Genomic DNA, 16,875 nt, shown 5'->3' with positions numbered 1-16,875 from the left:
CACCCCACTGTCTGCTGTTAAAGCGTCTGTTGGAGCTTTGTGACCTCATCGTGATGTGATTTTTTTTTTTTTTTTTCCCCCAATCACTGGAAACGGAGATGTTTGATAGACACAATTAACTTATCGATCTCTTGGACTCAACTTTGTCAGGATTACGTGTCGGTTCATCTCCACCGGTGAGTTGCCCTCCGAGATGTCTGTCTCAGATTATGTTACCGGTCTGTTTATTGGTAGTTGCGTTCAGAAGATTTGGACCACGCTGCGGTGCAGTTCACCGGCCGGCAGTGCAGTTAATGTGTGTATTAGCTCCTGCTGGTAAACTAGCTAACACCTACGTTATTAGCATCCGCGCCTCAGATTATCTGCGGCGGCTGCTTAGCGAGCTAGCTTTGACTTGACAGGTAACAGTAGTGAATTTAACGCTAGCCAGTAGACAGGCCACCTGGTATGTCATTAAGCAACATGGTGTGGCTCAGAAGTTTCGGTCGGTTAATAAGTTAAATGAAGTTGGCGGTAGCAGCTCGTGATGTTCCACTGGCTCACGTTTGCAGCGTGTGTGGCAGCGGTGCTCGGCTTGTTTTTCTGGTCCTGCAAGCAGCTATCGATGGGTAAGGTGTGCCTTACCTGAGAGTCTACTATGTGCACTTGCACGAGCAGGTGGAAGAAAATGTAGTTGTAGCAACGTGAGCGAACAGAGGCAGGCTGGACAGCGCCGTGGCAGTTAAGATGATATCCTATAACGATCATTAACATCGTATTGGACGTCCTTGGTAACTTAGCTGTTGAAGAGGAAGTGAGAGAGGTCCAGTACAAGAGTAGGTAATGTTAGTCTTTCTAGTATGAAATGTGCTATTTAATCAATTTGCATAACTTACAGTTGTTATCATACAAATGTCTTTTGCATTGGTTTTAATTGACAGGCACCTGTAACTATGTCTCATGGCAGCAGGACTTGTATTTTTGACAGGTGTTTATGCATGTTTTATGGAGTGCAATTCTTTGAATATCTGCTTTACAAATAGGCCCTGTTGTTTCATGGGGTTGCAGTTATTTAGGGTTGATAAATGCTTCAGGTGCGTCTGGCTATATGGTTACTGGTAACAGTATGACCATCAGTACATGCAAATGCCATTATTTAATTCTTCTTGAATTTTGATATACAAATGGTGATATTTTTTTTTTTTTTTTTTTCGAAAATCCACACACGATGTACTGATAGTCCGAGTGTTGGTCCAAGTGTTGCAAAATCAGTTGCATTATCAAGATAATTAAGTTTATGTAACCTTGTTTTGCAATATGACAAACAGCATCAAATGCCAGCCAAAGGGATCTCATGTCACTCTATACCCTGCTATTTGGACCCTGTATCTCCCTTATAACCGTTGCCACCACTCCTCTGTTTCTCGTCAGTATTTGCAGCCTGTTCATGTCGCCCAGCCATGGCACAACAGGACGGTGCTGCCAAGAAGAATCCCGCTGTAGCGGCCCTGCACTCACACTTCATTGTAGGATCAGTATCAGAGGAGAACTCAGAGGATGAAATCCAAGGGAAGATGGACATGCAGCTGGAAGAAAAGGAGACGCGCTCTTTGTCACCATCCTCTGGTAGCTCAGACAGCACCTATGAAATAGGCTTCGACCATATTGATGGCTCCATGCACAATCTAAGGTTAGAATCCAGACCTCATTGGTCTGCATCCCCTTAGGTCTGTCAGTGTGTAATAACAATTTTTCCACACATTACTGCTAAAAAATATATTTTGCTGAATACTATGATTGTGATATTAGTGATTTTATACGTGGATACAGGTTTTTCTGTAATGATTTGTTAAGGTATCCTAAAGGAAAAAACCTGGGATGGTGATGCTCAGTTTTAGTTAAGTTTCAGGTCAAGTCAAGTCTCAGGCATGCTGACTAATTTGTATCGAGACTGTACCATGTTTAAGAACCTGCTTAAAACATTTTCCTAACTTAGGAAAATATTACACATTCTTTAGGGTTTTACATTTTATTAGTCTCTGGTGCAATTCAAGTATTTATGGATTATTGACTTTTGTTTTGTCATTTCACATCGTGATGCATTACTTTTACATATAATGAAGACATTACCTTTAGCAGCCTAAAATTACATTATTTCTCTGTGGCCCTAAAAGTGTGGAAATGTTGGAATCAAATCAGGAACCTACATCTTCAAATGCTCTCTTATTAGACCTGGAGTAGACTCTGTTCTTATGCTCCTCCTTCACTCGCCAACCCCTTTTTACAGCACATGTGAAAAATGTGGTTTCACTAGCAGCACACTGCTAAAAGCTTTTTCTTTCTCCATAGTCTGTGAGGTTGGCCTGGTGAGTAGGCATAGACTTCAGTATGTTGGTTTGGGAAAGTTGGAAAATGTTCACATACAGAAATTCCCAATCCACCAGTCGAAAGGAGCTATTCAGTACTGACACAGCAGCAGTATTTAGTACTTAGTCTGCCAGCCCCAGGTCTTTCACTGGGCTCTCTAGACACTCCTGTAAATTACGTTTTCCTCAAAAGCTTCATACAAGATTTGGATTTCAAGATTTGAGATTCAAATGAGAAAGTCGTGCTGATGTAGGTAACTGCCCACAGAAAATCTTTCCAATAGTTACGTACTTCTTCCTTGGCAGTTGGCTGGGTTAAAAAAAATGCTTTTTACGTGTTTTCTACTCTGTTTTACAGTGGACAGCCAGCCATGTGGAAAGTTGTGGGGGGTTTTTTTGCCCACTGACTCACTTAGTGTGACAGTGAGGAAAGCTTCATTTTGTTTGCAATTTGAAATTTTATACATTATCCGTATAAGACATTAGGATTTCGTAGAGCCCAACATTCTCTTTGTCTAGTCTTTTTTTGTGTGATTAGTCCTCTTAGGGAAAAAGAGGATGAAAGAAGTGGGGGTTAACAGACAGAAGTTGGAATGGCAGTCTTAAAAACTGGAAATACTGGATGGGGTGTCTGCCTCCTCCACCACATAATTTTCCTCTCTCACGGAACAGTACAAACTCTCGCAGTTTGTACACAGCTGGATTGAAATCAGAGCCTCCATTCAGTAGGAGGTCATTTGCCTCGTGCTGGTAACCCCTACAGTGATGCAATAATGCAGTATCAGGCCACAGAAGCCAGCCAGCCAAATGAGCCCATGCGTTGCCACACCCTCCAGCCGATAGTCATATTCCTCCCCCTGCGCTACCCAGTCCCCTCTGTGGTCCTCTTTGTGGTGGAGCTTGAATTATAGAGCAGTTCAAATCCCGTTAGAGGCTTGCCCAAGCATGTAAACATGTTTTGTGACTTGTTCACATTATGTTCTATTCTTTCAGTAGTTGTACTATGAGCAGAACCTTTTTTTTTATCCTCACATATATCATACTTTTGCTGTGCTAACACTTGTTAAAGTGTTAAAATAAATACCATCATTCCCGTCATATGTTTAAGGCTTTTTTAAATATTTATTGCTGCTGTCACAGATGGTAAGCTATGAAGTTTAAGATAAGAGACAGTAATCACATCCTCTGCTCCTGTGTCTCTTATCAATATGAGGTGATATCAGTGTCTTTTTATCTTTTTATGTATGGGCAGTAAACCATTTTCACAGCTTCTGCTAAAAGCCTCAGGTGTGATAGTTTCCTTCTGGCAATTTAATTGAACTCATTTTAACTAACCTATCTTTGTAAGATTCACATTATTAAATGTTTTTCACAGTTTAAAAGTTAAAGCATCTGAGTTATTTGCTTGTTATTAGCATAGCTACCTTATACCCCGTTCTTTCCAGGCCTGGAGGTGTTATTAAGGGCCAATGTGTGGATTCTTTATATTTCTTAAAACAGGCCAAGCATGTCAGGGCTGCATCTGGTGAAGCAAGGCAGAGATCGCCGGCGTATTGATCTGCAGAGGGACTTCACTGTGGCTTCTCCTGCTGAATTTGTAACCCGTTTCGGTGGCAACAAGGTCATCGAGAAGGTGATTATTTTTATAGACCACTGTCTTGAAGGCATGCTTAAAGGGCTAATCATGAAACCAGTCACGCCACATTCAGACATTAATCTGACGTAATATGAGCAACCACTTTAATAATTAGAGCAAACAGGTGAAGAATTCTAAAACCAAACATATTGTGTGATTTGTGTGTTTAAACTGCACAGCCGTGAAATGTAATGACTGTCAGTTGTTATATAAATTGTGCATATAGACACAGTAATACCTTGCAATTGTCTTGAGCACATAAAGGCAAAATGCCCTATTTTAGAATTTACTAATCCAATTCAGTGACCTTCCATGTCTCACATTTGTAGTGAAAATCATTAAAAATGTAACCACGGCTTGTGCTGCCACCACAATCAAAAGACACAATAATATGATAAGTTTCATAAAGTGAGAAGCAATTCATGAATATGTTTATGTTCTATAACTTTTATGCTGTGACATAATTAGACTAGCCATCATTAATGAACTATTTAACTTATGTGAGCAGCATAACTCAACTTAGGTAAGCATTGTTAACTCAACTATGTTGCTTCTCCAGGTGCTTATCGCCAACAATGGAATTGCAGCTGTCAAGTGTATGCGCTCGATCCGCCGCTGGGCCTATGAGATGTTTCGCAATGAAAGGGCAATCCGCTTTGTTGTCATGGTGACTCCAGAGGACCTGAAGGCCAATGCAGGTGAGCTTCAGCATGATTTCTCTAAACACGTAAAACACCTCAGTAAGTGTAACAACTGCGGTGCGACACTCAGCTGAGCTCCCACAGCCTTGGGAGTGCATCCAAGCACTTCAACTAACTCAGAACACAATACGCTGATTCTGCTTTTGATGAATATTATATATGTGACTGCAGCAAGTCAATATGCCTTTAAGAAAAATAGATTCTGAATTGTTTGAAAGGTAAAATTGATTGCTCCCTCTCGATCTTGATCATTTCTTCTCATTCAAGCCCTCTTATTAGGGATTGGTTTATACTTAGGGTGGAGTGAATGCTTTAAACTACATGGTAGGAAACTAGTAGAGCTATTGACCATATAAGTTATTTTACAAATTAGTTTTCTATGTTTCTGTGTTTCACAGAGTACATCAAAATGGCAGATCATTACGTGCCTGTGCCAGGAGGGACTAACAACAACAACTATGCCAATGTTGAGCTCATTCTCGACATTGCTAAACGCATACCTGTTCAGGTACAACCACACTCTTAATATATCTATGACTTTTGCACAGTAATCAATCACTTTATCAACCATTAAGTGAATGTTGCCATTTTATTCCTTACAGGCAGTGTGGGCTGGGTGGGGTCATGCCTCAGAGAACCCCAAACTCCCAGAGCTGCTTCAAAAGCATGGAATTGCTTTCATGGGTCAGAGACATTTATTGCCTTTTTTATCACTTTGTTGACCCCTTAGTTTACATACACATAATCAGTTTACTTAACTAGATTTTTTTTTAAATTTTTTTATTGCCTGCTCCTTTCTCAGGGCCCCCAAGTCAGGCAATGTGGGCTTTAGGAGACAAGATTGCCTCCTCTATCGTTGCTCAGACGGCTGGCATTCCAACCCTACCTTGGAGCGGAACAGGTTGGTCAAAGGTTGTGTGGTGTTCAAAGATAGTTTCTGTTGAATCTATTTATGATTGAACTTGAAAAAGTAAATGGTTTTTCTGTATTATTAAAAAAAACAGCTGGTGCTTTCTGCTTTCCTTAAGATTCCAACTTTGTAAAGTTGGTGTAATGTTTTAGGAATATTGCAAATTGTGTGGTGTTTCAAGTGAGATTCTGAAGAGTTCAGAAAAGAAAATTATGAACATCACACAATGTCATAGAACTGTATGTATGTATGCTGAATATGTCAGCTGTTTGTCATTATCAGGCCTGACAGTAGAATGGACAGAGAACAACCAAAAGAAGAGGATTATCAACGTTCCTCATGACGTGTATGAGCTTGGCTGCATCCAGGATGTAGAGGACGGCCTAAAAGTAAGCATGTCATCTAACCGACAGTTTGTAATTCCAAATGAATGTCTTGCATGTGCTTTCGTATACAGTGCATACTTGTATGTATACTGGAAAGTTGTGGGGTTTTTTTTTTCCCCCATTTCTAGGCTGCAGAGAAGGTTGGCTACCCTCTAATGGTAAAGGCCTCAGAGGGAGGTGGAGGAAAAGGCATCCGTAAAGTCAACTCTGCTGATGATTTCCCCAACCTCTTCAGACAGGTAAGTGGAAACTCAGAATAAATCCAGTATTTCATTTGAAACATCATACAGGCACATTGTAGAATATGCTATGCACATAAAATTAGAGGATTCAGTGGGGGGAAAAATATAAGAAGATTTAGAATAGGTTTTTCATGCATTTCTTGACTGCATGGATTTTCTTTCTCTTTGGTTCTCCAGGTCCAGGCAGAAGTTCCAGGATCGCCCATTTTCGTCATGGAGCTAGCCAAGCATGCCCGCCACTTGGAGGTCCAGATCTTAGCTGATCAGTATGGCAATGCCATTTCCCTGTTTGGTAGAGACTGTTCTGTGCAGCGACGACACCAGAAAATCATAGAGGAGGCTCCTGCCACCATTGCAACTTCTGATGTGTTTGAGGATATGGAAAAGGTATTACCCATCTAACATAATAAATGTATAAATAAAATATGTAGCCGATAATGGAAATCTAAGACCAACAAATTCAAACCTCTAAATGAACAGACCTGTTCTCTCCCCTCAGTGTGCAGTGAAGCTGGCTAAGATGGTGGGGTACGTCAGTGCAGGTACAGTAGAGTACCTCTACAGCCAAGATGGCAGCTTCTACTTCCTGGAGCTCAACCCTCGTCTGCAGGTGGAACACCCCTGTACGGAGATGGTGGCTGATGTCAACTTGCCTGCCGCCCAGCTGCAGGTCAGTCTCACTCACACGCTTGAGCTGCTAGAAAAAACACACTCTGCTACATTACTTACAATGCCTTTTGAGTCTGTGACTGGCCAGGAGCAGACAAAGCTAGCACGCTTCACCGCCTTCACTGCTCTGCACTAGACAGGCCCCCTGTCTCCATGGCAACCGACTGCAAAAGAAGAAGGCAACATGCAGAAACAGTGTAGTAGGATCCAGTGGTTGTAGCAGCAATGGGTCACGTGGTCTGTTCTGCAGTATTTAGGATTGTGTGTAAATAGGTCAGCGGCAGTCAAGCTGAAGGGCATGGTTGCTGGGAAAGCTGTGTAGTCAAGCTGATTGGGTGTTACTGTGGGAGTGCCACACTCTGGCACTGAGGACTGTAGTGTCGTTTTCCTGGCAACAATAGGACTCACTATCTGTCAGCAAGATGTTGTTTATCGGTTGACTAGAAAGCTGAAAACATGGTATTGACAACGGTCAGAATAGCAAGCCGGAGAAAATCTGTGTGGTTCATTCAAAGCAAATATACATTCAGAATCCATATATGTGCTGCATTGTGTTTTAGCTCTGTTAGTTCAGGGCCTGTGAGCCTGCCCCTTAAAATTCTATATATGTCAGTTCAAGAGAATAAACTTGTATCGAGCTAATACCACTATCTTCTGTCAGATTGCTATGGGTATTCCTCTTCAACGGATCAAAGACATCAGGATGCTTTATGGGGTCCAGCCCTGGGGAGACTCTCCTATTGACTTTGAGGGTCTGTCAACTGCCCCCTCCCCACGGGGTCATGTCATTGCAGCACGTATCACCAGTGAAAATCCTGATGAGGTATGCCTCACTCTCTCCTGGTACACAAAATACTTGCAGCTAAAGGTTACACAAGGACTGTGATTTCTAATGTGGTTCTGTTCCTTTTTATTTTGTCAATTTTACACTTAGTAAATCCATTGTACCATAAATGACAGCCCTTGTTGTTACTTTACCCTCGTGTAAATGTCACATTAGCAGTTTTTCGTTCAAGTTATGCGCAGATGATATGTTGTGTGCGTGTCTCGTTGCAGGGTTTCAAGCCAAGCTCCGGAACAGTGCAGGAGCTGAATTTCCGCAGCAATAAGAACGTGTGGGGCTACTTCAGTGTTGCAGCCGCTGGAGGTCTGCATGAGTTTGCTGACTCCCAGTTTGGACACTGCTTCTCTTGGGGAGAGAATCGTGAAGAAGCCATCTCGTGAGTACACGAATTTTGAAAACATTAAAGCTCACTCAGGAACCATTTATTTATTGCTAATGTCAGTATATATTTACCTTGGGAGATAGTTTCTATGCAATTGTCTAATCAGAGGTTTCTGTATTTGTCGTATGTGGTTACGTCTTAATCTTTTTCTAGCAACATGGTGGTGGCTCTGAAGGAGTTGTCTATCAGAGGAGATTTCAGGACCACAGTGGAATACCTCATTAAGCTGTTAGAGACTGAAAGCTTTCAGCACAACAGCATTGACACAGGCTGGCTGGACAGGCTTATCTCAGAGAAGATGCAGGTAAGCACAGATGTTCGAGCTGTGGCAACTGGATGCTCTTTGAGAAAACTAAAATGAGAAAAGATCATGTTAGACATACTGATCCATATTATAATGTCAGTGCTGAAACCACACAGTTTGAATTTAAGCTGGAGTCTTTGATGTTTTCCTGGCTAAAAAGTAAAGTCTCTGTTGTGTGCAGGCGGAGCGTCCCGATACCATGCTGGGAATTGTGAGCGGGGCTCTTCATGTGGCAGATGTAAATCTAAGGAATAGTGTGTCCAATTTCCTGCATTCTCTGGAAAGGTAATAAATACAGCATGACATAGCGATCCATGTCAGGATGTAGATTCTCAGGAAAAAAACGTAAGCAGTGTTTGAATAGGAAATGTGAGACACTCTACTCTGTGACCAGGGGCCAGGTGCTGCCAGCACACACACTACTCAATACTGTGGATGTGGAGCTGATCTATGAAGGTACTAAGTACGTCCTGACAGTGACACGCCAGTCTCCCAACTCCTATGTGGTCATCATGAACAACTCCTCAGCTGAGGTTGACGTCCATCGGCTCAGTGATGGAGGTCTTCTGCTGTCCTACGATGGCAGCAGCTACACTACATACATGAAGGAGGAGGTGGACAGGTAAGAGAAAACAAATCTTAATAATGAAATTATCCTAACTAATTTAGCATACAATGAAAATGAATTAAAAGATAAAGAAATGAAACCATTTAGTTTTTGTAAGGTTGTTCACTGAATCAAGCTATGTCCAGGCAATGAACTGGCAAAATAAAGTATCTCTTTTTGGTTTGTTTGTTTTTTTTTTTTTTTACCCTACAGGTACCGCATCACAATTGGGAACAAGACTTGTGTTTTTGAAAAGGAGAATGATCCTTCACTGCTGCGTTCTCCATCAGCAGGAAAACTCATTCAATACACAGTCGAGGATGGCGGGCATGTGTTTGCAGGCCAGTGCTACGCGGAGATAGAGGTACAGTATGTTTACGCTTATGTGTATGTTGTCCACAAGAAAGATGGAATAGGTTTAAAATCACTTTATTTTCATTGAATGGATTGTATAGATGTAATAGCTGATGTTTTTAAATTCCAGGTGATGAAGATGGTAATGACCCTTACAGCTGCAGAGTCTGGTTGTATCCACTATGTTAAGAGGGCTGGAGCAGCACTGGAGTCTGGCTGTGTCATTGCCAAGCTGCAGCTGGATGACCCAAGCAGAGTGCAACAGGTACTTCATAAAGTCACTTTATTAAGCGACTTTGCAGGCACAGTCCATATACCTGCACGGACTGATACATGCTGTTGGCATACACTTTATAAGCCAACTGGGATTCTCCATATGCCTGCTACAAAGTCCACCAAGATATGTGATATTTCTTTGTTTAGTACAAAATATCAATTCACATTTCAAGTTTGGACACAAATTATAGCTTTCAGATCCTTCTGTTATGAAAATGAACTGACTGTCAAAATGACAGAGGTCTGCATTTTCCATTCATAAAAATCGATTTACTAACTATATGAGCTTTTTATCTTGGTTGTTTGGGTGTGTGCATATTTGTTAATGACAAGTGACTTTATGAAGTCAAAACATTAATGAGGCAGGAAACTGAGGCTGCCAACAAAGATGAAGTCTCAATAATCTGAAGGGAATAAGTGTCAGAAAAGGAGGCAGACTTAATGGTGAAGAAAGGGCCCACTTCTGGTAAATTTGTCACTACTGGTTAGGTACGGCCCATAGAAGAAGTGTAAGTGTAAACTGCACATTTTGGATTTCTTTCTCGTACCGATATTATTCAGGGTAACTGCGGGTTTCTACAACTTGCATTTAGAGGTGATAGCTTGTGTGTTTTGAGAGTATGGCAAATACTCACACTATACCACACCACTTACAATGCCTGTGTATGAAATAATGGAATTTGCGTAGAAGTGTTGGAAGATATGCATTATAAGTATTTGCATTTATCTTATAGGCAGACCTGCACACAGGGGCCCTGCCTTCTATCCAGGCAGTAGCTCTGAGAGGGGAGAAGCTACACAGAGTCTTCCACAACACACTCGATCACCTTGTTCACATCATGAATGGCTACTGTCTTCCTGAGCCTTTCTTCAGTGCTAAGGTGAGAATTCACACGCACCTGGATACATACCAGCATTAACGCTCCCAGCTTTAAGCCGTTTCTTAACTATACCGTGTGCCTCTGTTGTCTTTCCCAGTTGAAAGAATGGGTGGAAAGGCTAATGAAAACCATGCGTGATCCCTCTTTGCCACTGCTGGAGCTTCAAGACATCATGACTAGTGTGTCAGGTCGCATCCCCCCTGCTGTAGAGAAGGCGATCAAGAAGGAGATGGCTCAGTATGCCAGCAACATCACCTCTGTGCTCTGCCAGTTTCCCAGTCAGCAGGTGGCCTATAACAAATGCAGACACTCTGCCAACTACACCCACCGAATTCTACATTGTCAATAAAAGTAAAACAGCTGTCAAGTAACTCACTGATTTTTCCGTGCCAGCAATAATAACATTTGGTTTCCTTAGTAACCCCAGTGGACAGAGAACAGAGCTATTGGTTATGTATAAATACAGTACACAGTGGTATGAATAATTTTGGGCACCCCTGGTCAAAGCAATGTGAATATTTAAGTGAGTAGATGATGACCTGATTTCGAAAAGAAAAAAACAAGATTACTTTTTTATTTTCATCTTTTAAAGTTTCAAAATAACAAAAAAAGGAAAAGGTGCTGAAAACAAAAGTACTGACCCTGCATGGTCAGTACTTAGTAAGACCCCCTTTGGCAAGTATCACAGCTTGTAAATGCTCTTCGTAGCAGCTGAGAATCTTTCAGTTTTTGTTTAGGGGATTCTTGCCCAGTCTTCCTTGCAAAAGGTTTCTAGTTCTGTGAGATTCCTGGGCCATCTTGCATGCACTGCTCTTTTGAGATCTATCCACAGATTTTCGATGATGTTTAGGTTGGGGGACTGTGAGGGCCAATGCCAAAACCTTCAGTTTGCACCTCTTGATGTAGTCCATTGTGGATTTTGAGGTGTGTTTAGGATCATTATCCTGTTGTAGAAGCCATCCTCTTTTCACCTTCAGCTTTTTACAGATGGTGTGATGTTTGGTCCCAGAATATGCTGGTATTTCATTGAATCCATCCTTCCCTCTACCAGTGAAATGTTCCTCGTGCCACTGGCTGCAACACAAGCCCAAAGCATGATCGATCCAGCCCTGTGCTTAACAGTTGGAGAGGAGTTCTTTTCATGAAGTTCTGCAACCTTTTTTCTCCAAACATACTTTTGTTCATTGCGGCCGGAAAGTTCAGTTTTAATGTCATCAGTCCACAGGACTTGTTTCCTGTGAATTGTTCCTTGACAAACTTCTGAAATGGAATTTTATGGTGAGGACACAGGAAAGGTTTTCTTCTGATGACTCTTCCATGAAGGTCATATTTGTGCAGGTGTTGCTGCACAGTAGAACAGTGCACCACCAAACCAAAGTCTGCTAAATCTTCCTGAAGGTCTTTTGCAGTCAAACGGGGGTTTTGATTTGGCTTTCTAGAAATCCTACGAGTAAGTCTCCTCAATTTGAGCTCCACCATTCCTGTTAAGTCCCATTTCTGAATTTTATATTACGAATCGAGCAAATAGCTACCTGAAAATGCTTCGTTGTCTTCTTATAGCCTCCTCCTGCTTTGAAAGCATCAGTTTTTTTTTAATTTTCAGAGTGCTAGGCAGCTTCTTAGAGGAGCCCATGGCTGCTGTTGGGACAAAGTTTGAGGAGTCAGATTATTTATAAAGCTTTGAACTTTGCATCAATTGGCCTTTTCTGAAGATGATTGTGAATATTGCCTGAGACCTTGGTAAAAGTTATCTGAGAGCTCAAATCCCTTGGGGTACCCAAACTTTTCTATGGTGCTCCTTTCCTTTTTTCACTCTACACTTGTAAAAATCAAAATAATAGACTAATTTAGCGTAAAATGTTGAAAAGAATGTTTCACCATTAACTTTATGCCTTTTGGAGATCAGTTCATCTTCTACTCACTTAACTATTCACAGTAACAGAAATTATGACAGGGGTTCCCAAACTTTTTTCATGCCACTGTATAGCCCATATCTGATGCTACCACATTAGATGGTCTTCTAAACAACAACTAGAAGGTTGTTCAAAGAAAAAAGTGGTATTTTTTTCCGGTGATTGTGTTCTTAAGTTTTGTTAGTTGGGCAGTATTATTTCTCAGCTGTATTGTCTAGTTGCACTTGGATATTCCAGTCTACTAGAAAAATACTGTGTCAACCTCCTTAACTTTTTGTACAGTTTCTTGTGCAAACAAATGATTTCAAAATATACATCTGAATGACTGCATGTCTTAGTAAAATGGTAAGGTATGCAAGTCAGTAATATCTCTTTCTCTGTCCCAGCCTCTCTGTCTTTGTGTGTGTGTGTGTGTGTGTGTGTGTGTGTGTGTGTGTGTGTGTGTGTGTGTGTGTGTGTGTGTGTGTGTGTGTGTGTGTGTGTGGAGAATCATGTAATATTTATTTAGTATAAATCAGTCCATAATGAAAAAAACATGTCTTTTCTCTGAGAATTTACACTGGATTTGATTTATTATGATTATTATTATTACTTGTGAAACATTTTTGGATGCATATTTTATGAATTTGATATTCTTGCATAGTTTATGAAAAGCAAAAACAGCTCACTACATTAATATAAATATTAGTGGAAAGGTGCTGTCAAATGATATTTAACCTGTTTTTATCACAAATCTCACGACCAGTTAGGATCCCACATTCCCTATTGGTCACTGTATACAGTCTGGATATAACAAGAACAACCTAACTAAGGGCCCATTGGTGCTACTGGGATACATACTTATGATTCTCCACTGTTGTTGGGAGTAAATGCTTATATGGTTTATCTCCTTTGTCTCCAGATTGCAAACATCCTCGACAGCCATGCTGCTACTCTTAACAAGAAGTCAGAGAGAGAAGTCTTCTTTATGAACACACAAAGCATTGTTCAGCTGGTGCAGAAGTGAGTATCATACTCTATATCTTAACATGATATAAAGTTTCACACATTAATCACGCAGTTTTAAAGTGCATCTGATGACCCAAAGTGAAGGAGTGCACAGAGACTTTAACACTGAGATTTTCTGTGTTTGCTGTATATTGGTTGTTTTCCTAGTCACTGGATCTCCTGGTCCACAGATTGGTGGATCTGCGTTTTGGCCATGTGCCTAATTTAGCTCAATGCTGCATTCTTCTTTCTGTCAGACCAGACTGTTTTTTCTCTCCAATAGGTATCGCAGTGGTATCCGAGGTCACATGAAGGCAGTGGTGATGGACTTGCTCAGACAGTACCTGAAAGTAGAGATCCAATTTCAGAATGGTGAGAAACAGTAGCAACACACTGCCTTACTGGTGTTGAGGTTTCACAGTGGTGACGTGTTTCGACAAGCAGGAGCTGTTTCACAATAAAGTCCTCAGCATCTATGACTCTGCACTTCACCTGTACAATATTAACCAAAGCTCTTATGTGTTGGCTTGTTAACAGGACACTATGACAAATGTGTGTTTGCACTGCGTGAGGAAAACAAAGGCGACATGGCCAATGTGCTCAACTATATCTTCTCCCACGCCCAGGTCACCAAGAAGAACCTACTGGTTACAATGCTGATTGTAAGTGTCCTTTTATACTGACTGATAATAACACAGATTTCCCTTTTAACCCTTTTTTCTTCTGTAAAATTTTAATAATAGTTACGATGATGGTTGGGCAGATTTCCCATGCTGGTCTGTTTATGTATACATGCATACACATTAGCAATGTGTGATATGAAGTGTTGGATAAAAAACTATACATTATTAAGTAGTTATTACACTCTTGTGATGAAATTCCCTTACTTTTTACTCAATAAAGAGAGGAATGTAACTACTGATTAATGTAATCACTGAAAATCAAAATGTAATGTATTACACTTTGGCGTTAGTGGGAAAAGTGGTGATTATGTATGTAATATCAATGTGTATACTTTATATTATTTAGAGTTTTCCCTTTTTTTAAAGTAAAGTGTTATCCAACTAGTAATCTTGTAATCTCCTGTGTCTAGGACCAGCTTTGTGGCCGTGATCCCACACTGACAGATGAACTGATGGCCATCTTGACTGAACTCACCCAGCTCAGCAAGACAACCAATGCCAAGGTGGCACTGCGTGCTCGGCAGGTCAGTCCACTCGGATGACAAATTTAATTGAAATTCCATTGAAAAGGCTCAATATTCAACATTTAGTAACAACTAAAAAGTCCTCTGCATGGCAAAAAGTGTAATAGTGGCATAAAGAATATGAAAGTGTGCTTGCTTAAACTTGAAAGCTGAAAAATATACATTCTTCTGAAGTGTTTAAAGCTTCTTTGTTCCTGTTCAGGTCAAATCTGTTAAAACCATGGACAGGCTTAGCCTTAACTCAAATTGCATTAGATAGATCCCAAGTTGAAAAGTAGATGTTCGACAACTTCCCTAAGTTTTACTCCAAAAGCCAGGGTGAGAATTTCACCACCAGATGTCACTGTCCACTCTCCGCTAAGGCAGTGAGTTGATACTGATGTTCATTTTTATGGGGGGAAAACCAAAATGATAGACAAATGAGAATACAAGAACTGTAATGTACTTAAACATTCTAAAGGCTGTACAGAGAGAGACTCTGTCACACAATATAAAGGGATATACAAAGAAATACTGTTTAAAATCTTATACCTAAAGGACCTTCCAAATTTCTCCTCTTTCCCAGGTATTGATAGCTTCCCACCTTCCCTCTTATGAGCTACGACACAACCAGGTGGAGTCCATCTTTCTCTCTGCCATTGATATGTATGGACACCAATTTTGCATCGAGAACCTGCAGGTAGGTAATAAAGGCCATGACTAGCAGTTGTGGCTTTATCTAATATTCTGACTATGGAAGAGTGTTCAAGATGGCTAATTATCTTTTTTTTTTTCTCTAGAAACTGATCCTTTCAGAGACATCCATCTTTGATGTTCTACCCAACTTCTTCTACCACAGTAATCAGGTAGTCAGGATGGCTGCCCTAGAGGTGAGACGAATAATGATGTCAGTTTACAAATACATTTTGCCTTTACTCAGTTTTACTGAAAAAAGCAGGCACTTTCAGTATCTAACATACACCAACATTTTCTGCAGGTTTACGTGCGCAGAGCGTACATTGCCTATGAGCTCAACAGCGTTCAACATCGACAGCTGAAGGACAACACATGTATAGTAGAGTTCCAGTTCATGCTCCCTACCTCGCATCCCAACAGGTATCACGCACACAATATGCCCGCAACGCTCACATGCTGTGCATCATCTTTCCCGCTGCCCCCCACCCTTTAACGGCACTGTGGACAGGAATCAATATTTACAACAGGGCTAGATGTACAATTTTCCTTTGGTGGCAGTGATGCTGGCAAGTTGGCATCACCGCGATATATTTTGGTCACAGCTTTTTGTTAATTTAGTATCTTTGCGTCAGCACCTGCAGCCATCTTCTGTTGTCCCTGCTTACTGCCCTCTTCCTCAGAATTATCAGTATAGTTTGGTGGCTCCTTCTATTCTCACAGCTGCTTTTTTCCCATAGACCACTGCATTATTCCATTGTCTAGGTGTTTGTCGCATAGGAGCAAATGTGCTGTGGTTACACAAAACATATTACTCTAACACCTAGAAATCACTTAGTCCACAATCTTAATGTCGTCCATGGTGCCAAGGTTCCTCTCCCACCTTCCCAGCTCTGTCATCGTTCATTGTTGTTCTCCATGTAAATGCTCCACATGTGCAAAAGAAGGTATTTTGCAAGACTGAAAATACTTTTCTTGGTTTGTCAAAAGTGTAAGTGCCATGAGCAACAAAGCTCTCAGCCTCAAGAGTCTAATGTCAGTTGCTCTTTCTTATAAGTCCTGGAAAAACTTATCTTATGCAATATTAAACTTGAGAATCCGAGAGAAACCAGAGACAAACTCAGGATTTGTGTTGTACATGCTTAGCATTTGAAAAACAGACACAGTACTGTGGCACTTCTGTTGCTCTCATATTCCGCATCCTACCTGTATGATTGTTTTTGGTTTGGCTGTGTGTGAATGTTATTATGTTTCTGTGTATTTGCTTGTGGTTGCTTGGCAGCGCTTATATTTTTCTTTGCTTGCAGCTAGTGGTAGAAATCCCGTGAATGCCATCATACACTCATTTTATTGCATGCTTGTGATTTAATGTGTCTGAATTAACCTACATGTTGGGAGTTTAAAGCGATCCTCTGTCTTTGTTCAGAGTATGCCTCAGGAAAGGAGGCCTTAGGATCTCGTGATGCATGTTGTAAAGGGAGCAGTCAAGAAGTGAAATGTGTCTGTATTGCTAGAAAGATATTTTTCAGTTTCCTTTATCAACAGTTTTTGCATTCAAT

General features: G+C 40.9%; 1 protein-coding gene across 7 annotated transcripts in view; it reads left to right on the top strand.

Annotated features, from left to right (window-relative positions):
- The window catches only part of acaca (acetyl-CoA carboxylase alpha), a 36,782-nt gene continuing 19,907 nt past the window's right edge, over positions 1-16,875 (top strand). For 4 of the 7 annotated variants that reach the window (XM_040151251.1, XM_040151249.1, XM_040151248.1 and 1 more), the window contains exons 1-27: positions 308-608; positions 1,411-1,669; positions 3,846-3,978; positions 4,541-4,679; positions 5,081-5,190; positions 5,285-5,366; positions 5,485-5,583; positions 5,875-5,981; positions 6,107-6,217; positions 6,398-6,607; positions 6,720-6,890; positions 7,551-7,712; positions 7,946-8,109; positions 8,269-8,419; positions 8,601-8,704; positions 8,814-9,041; positions 9,240-9,390; positions 9,511-9,645; positions 10,391-10,537; positions 10,635-10,823; positions 13,352-13,452; positions 13,721-13,809; positions 13,975-14,099; positions 14,531-14,644; positions 15,210-15,323; positions 15,424-15,513; positions 15,621-15,739. In XM_040151251.1, the coding sequence (XP_040007185.1) occupies positions 527-608; positions 1,411-1,669; positions 3,846-3,978; positions 4,541-4,679; positions 5,081-5,190; positions 5,285-5,366; positions 5,485-5,583; positions 5,875-5,981; positions 6,107-6,217; positions 6,398-6,607; positions 6,720-6,890; positions 7,551-7,712; positions 7,946-8,109; positions 8,269-8,419; positions 8,601-8,704; positions 8,814-9,041; positions 9,240-9,390; positions 9,511-9,645; positions 10,391-10,537; positions 10,635-10,823; positions 13,352-13,452; positions 13,721-13,809; positions 13,975-14,099; positions 14,531-14,644; positions 15,210-15,323; positions 15,424-15,513; positions 15,621-15,739 (3,686 nt within the window). In that variant the 5' untranslated portion in view covers positions 308-526. The other 3 variants (XM_040151252.1, XM_040151253.1, XM_040151254.1) reach the window with 3 other exon arrangements.

Source organism: Xiphias gladius, chromosome 17 (genome assembly GCF_016859285.1).
Source record: "Xiphias gladius isolate SHS-SW01 ecotype Sanya breed wild chromosome 17, ASM1685928v1, whole genome shotgun sequence".
Lineage (NCBI taxonomy): Eukaryota > Metazoa > Chordata > Actinopteri > Istiophoriformes > Xiphiidae > Xiphias > Xiphias gladius.
This window is presented reverse-complemented; position numbering and strand designations above follow the sequence as displayed.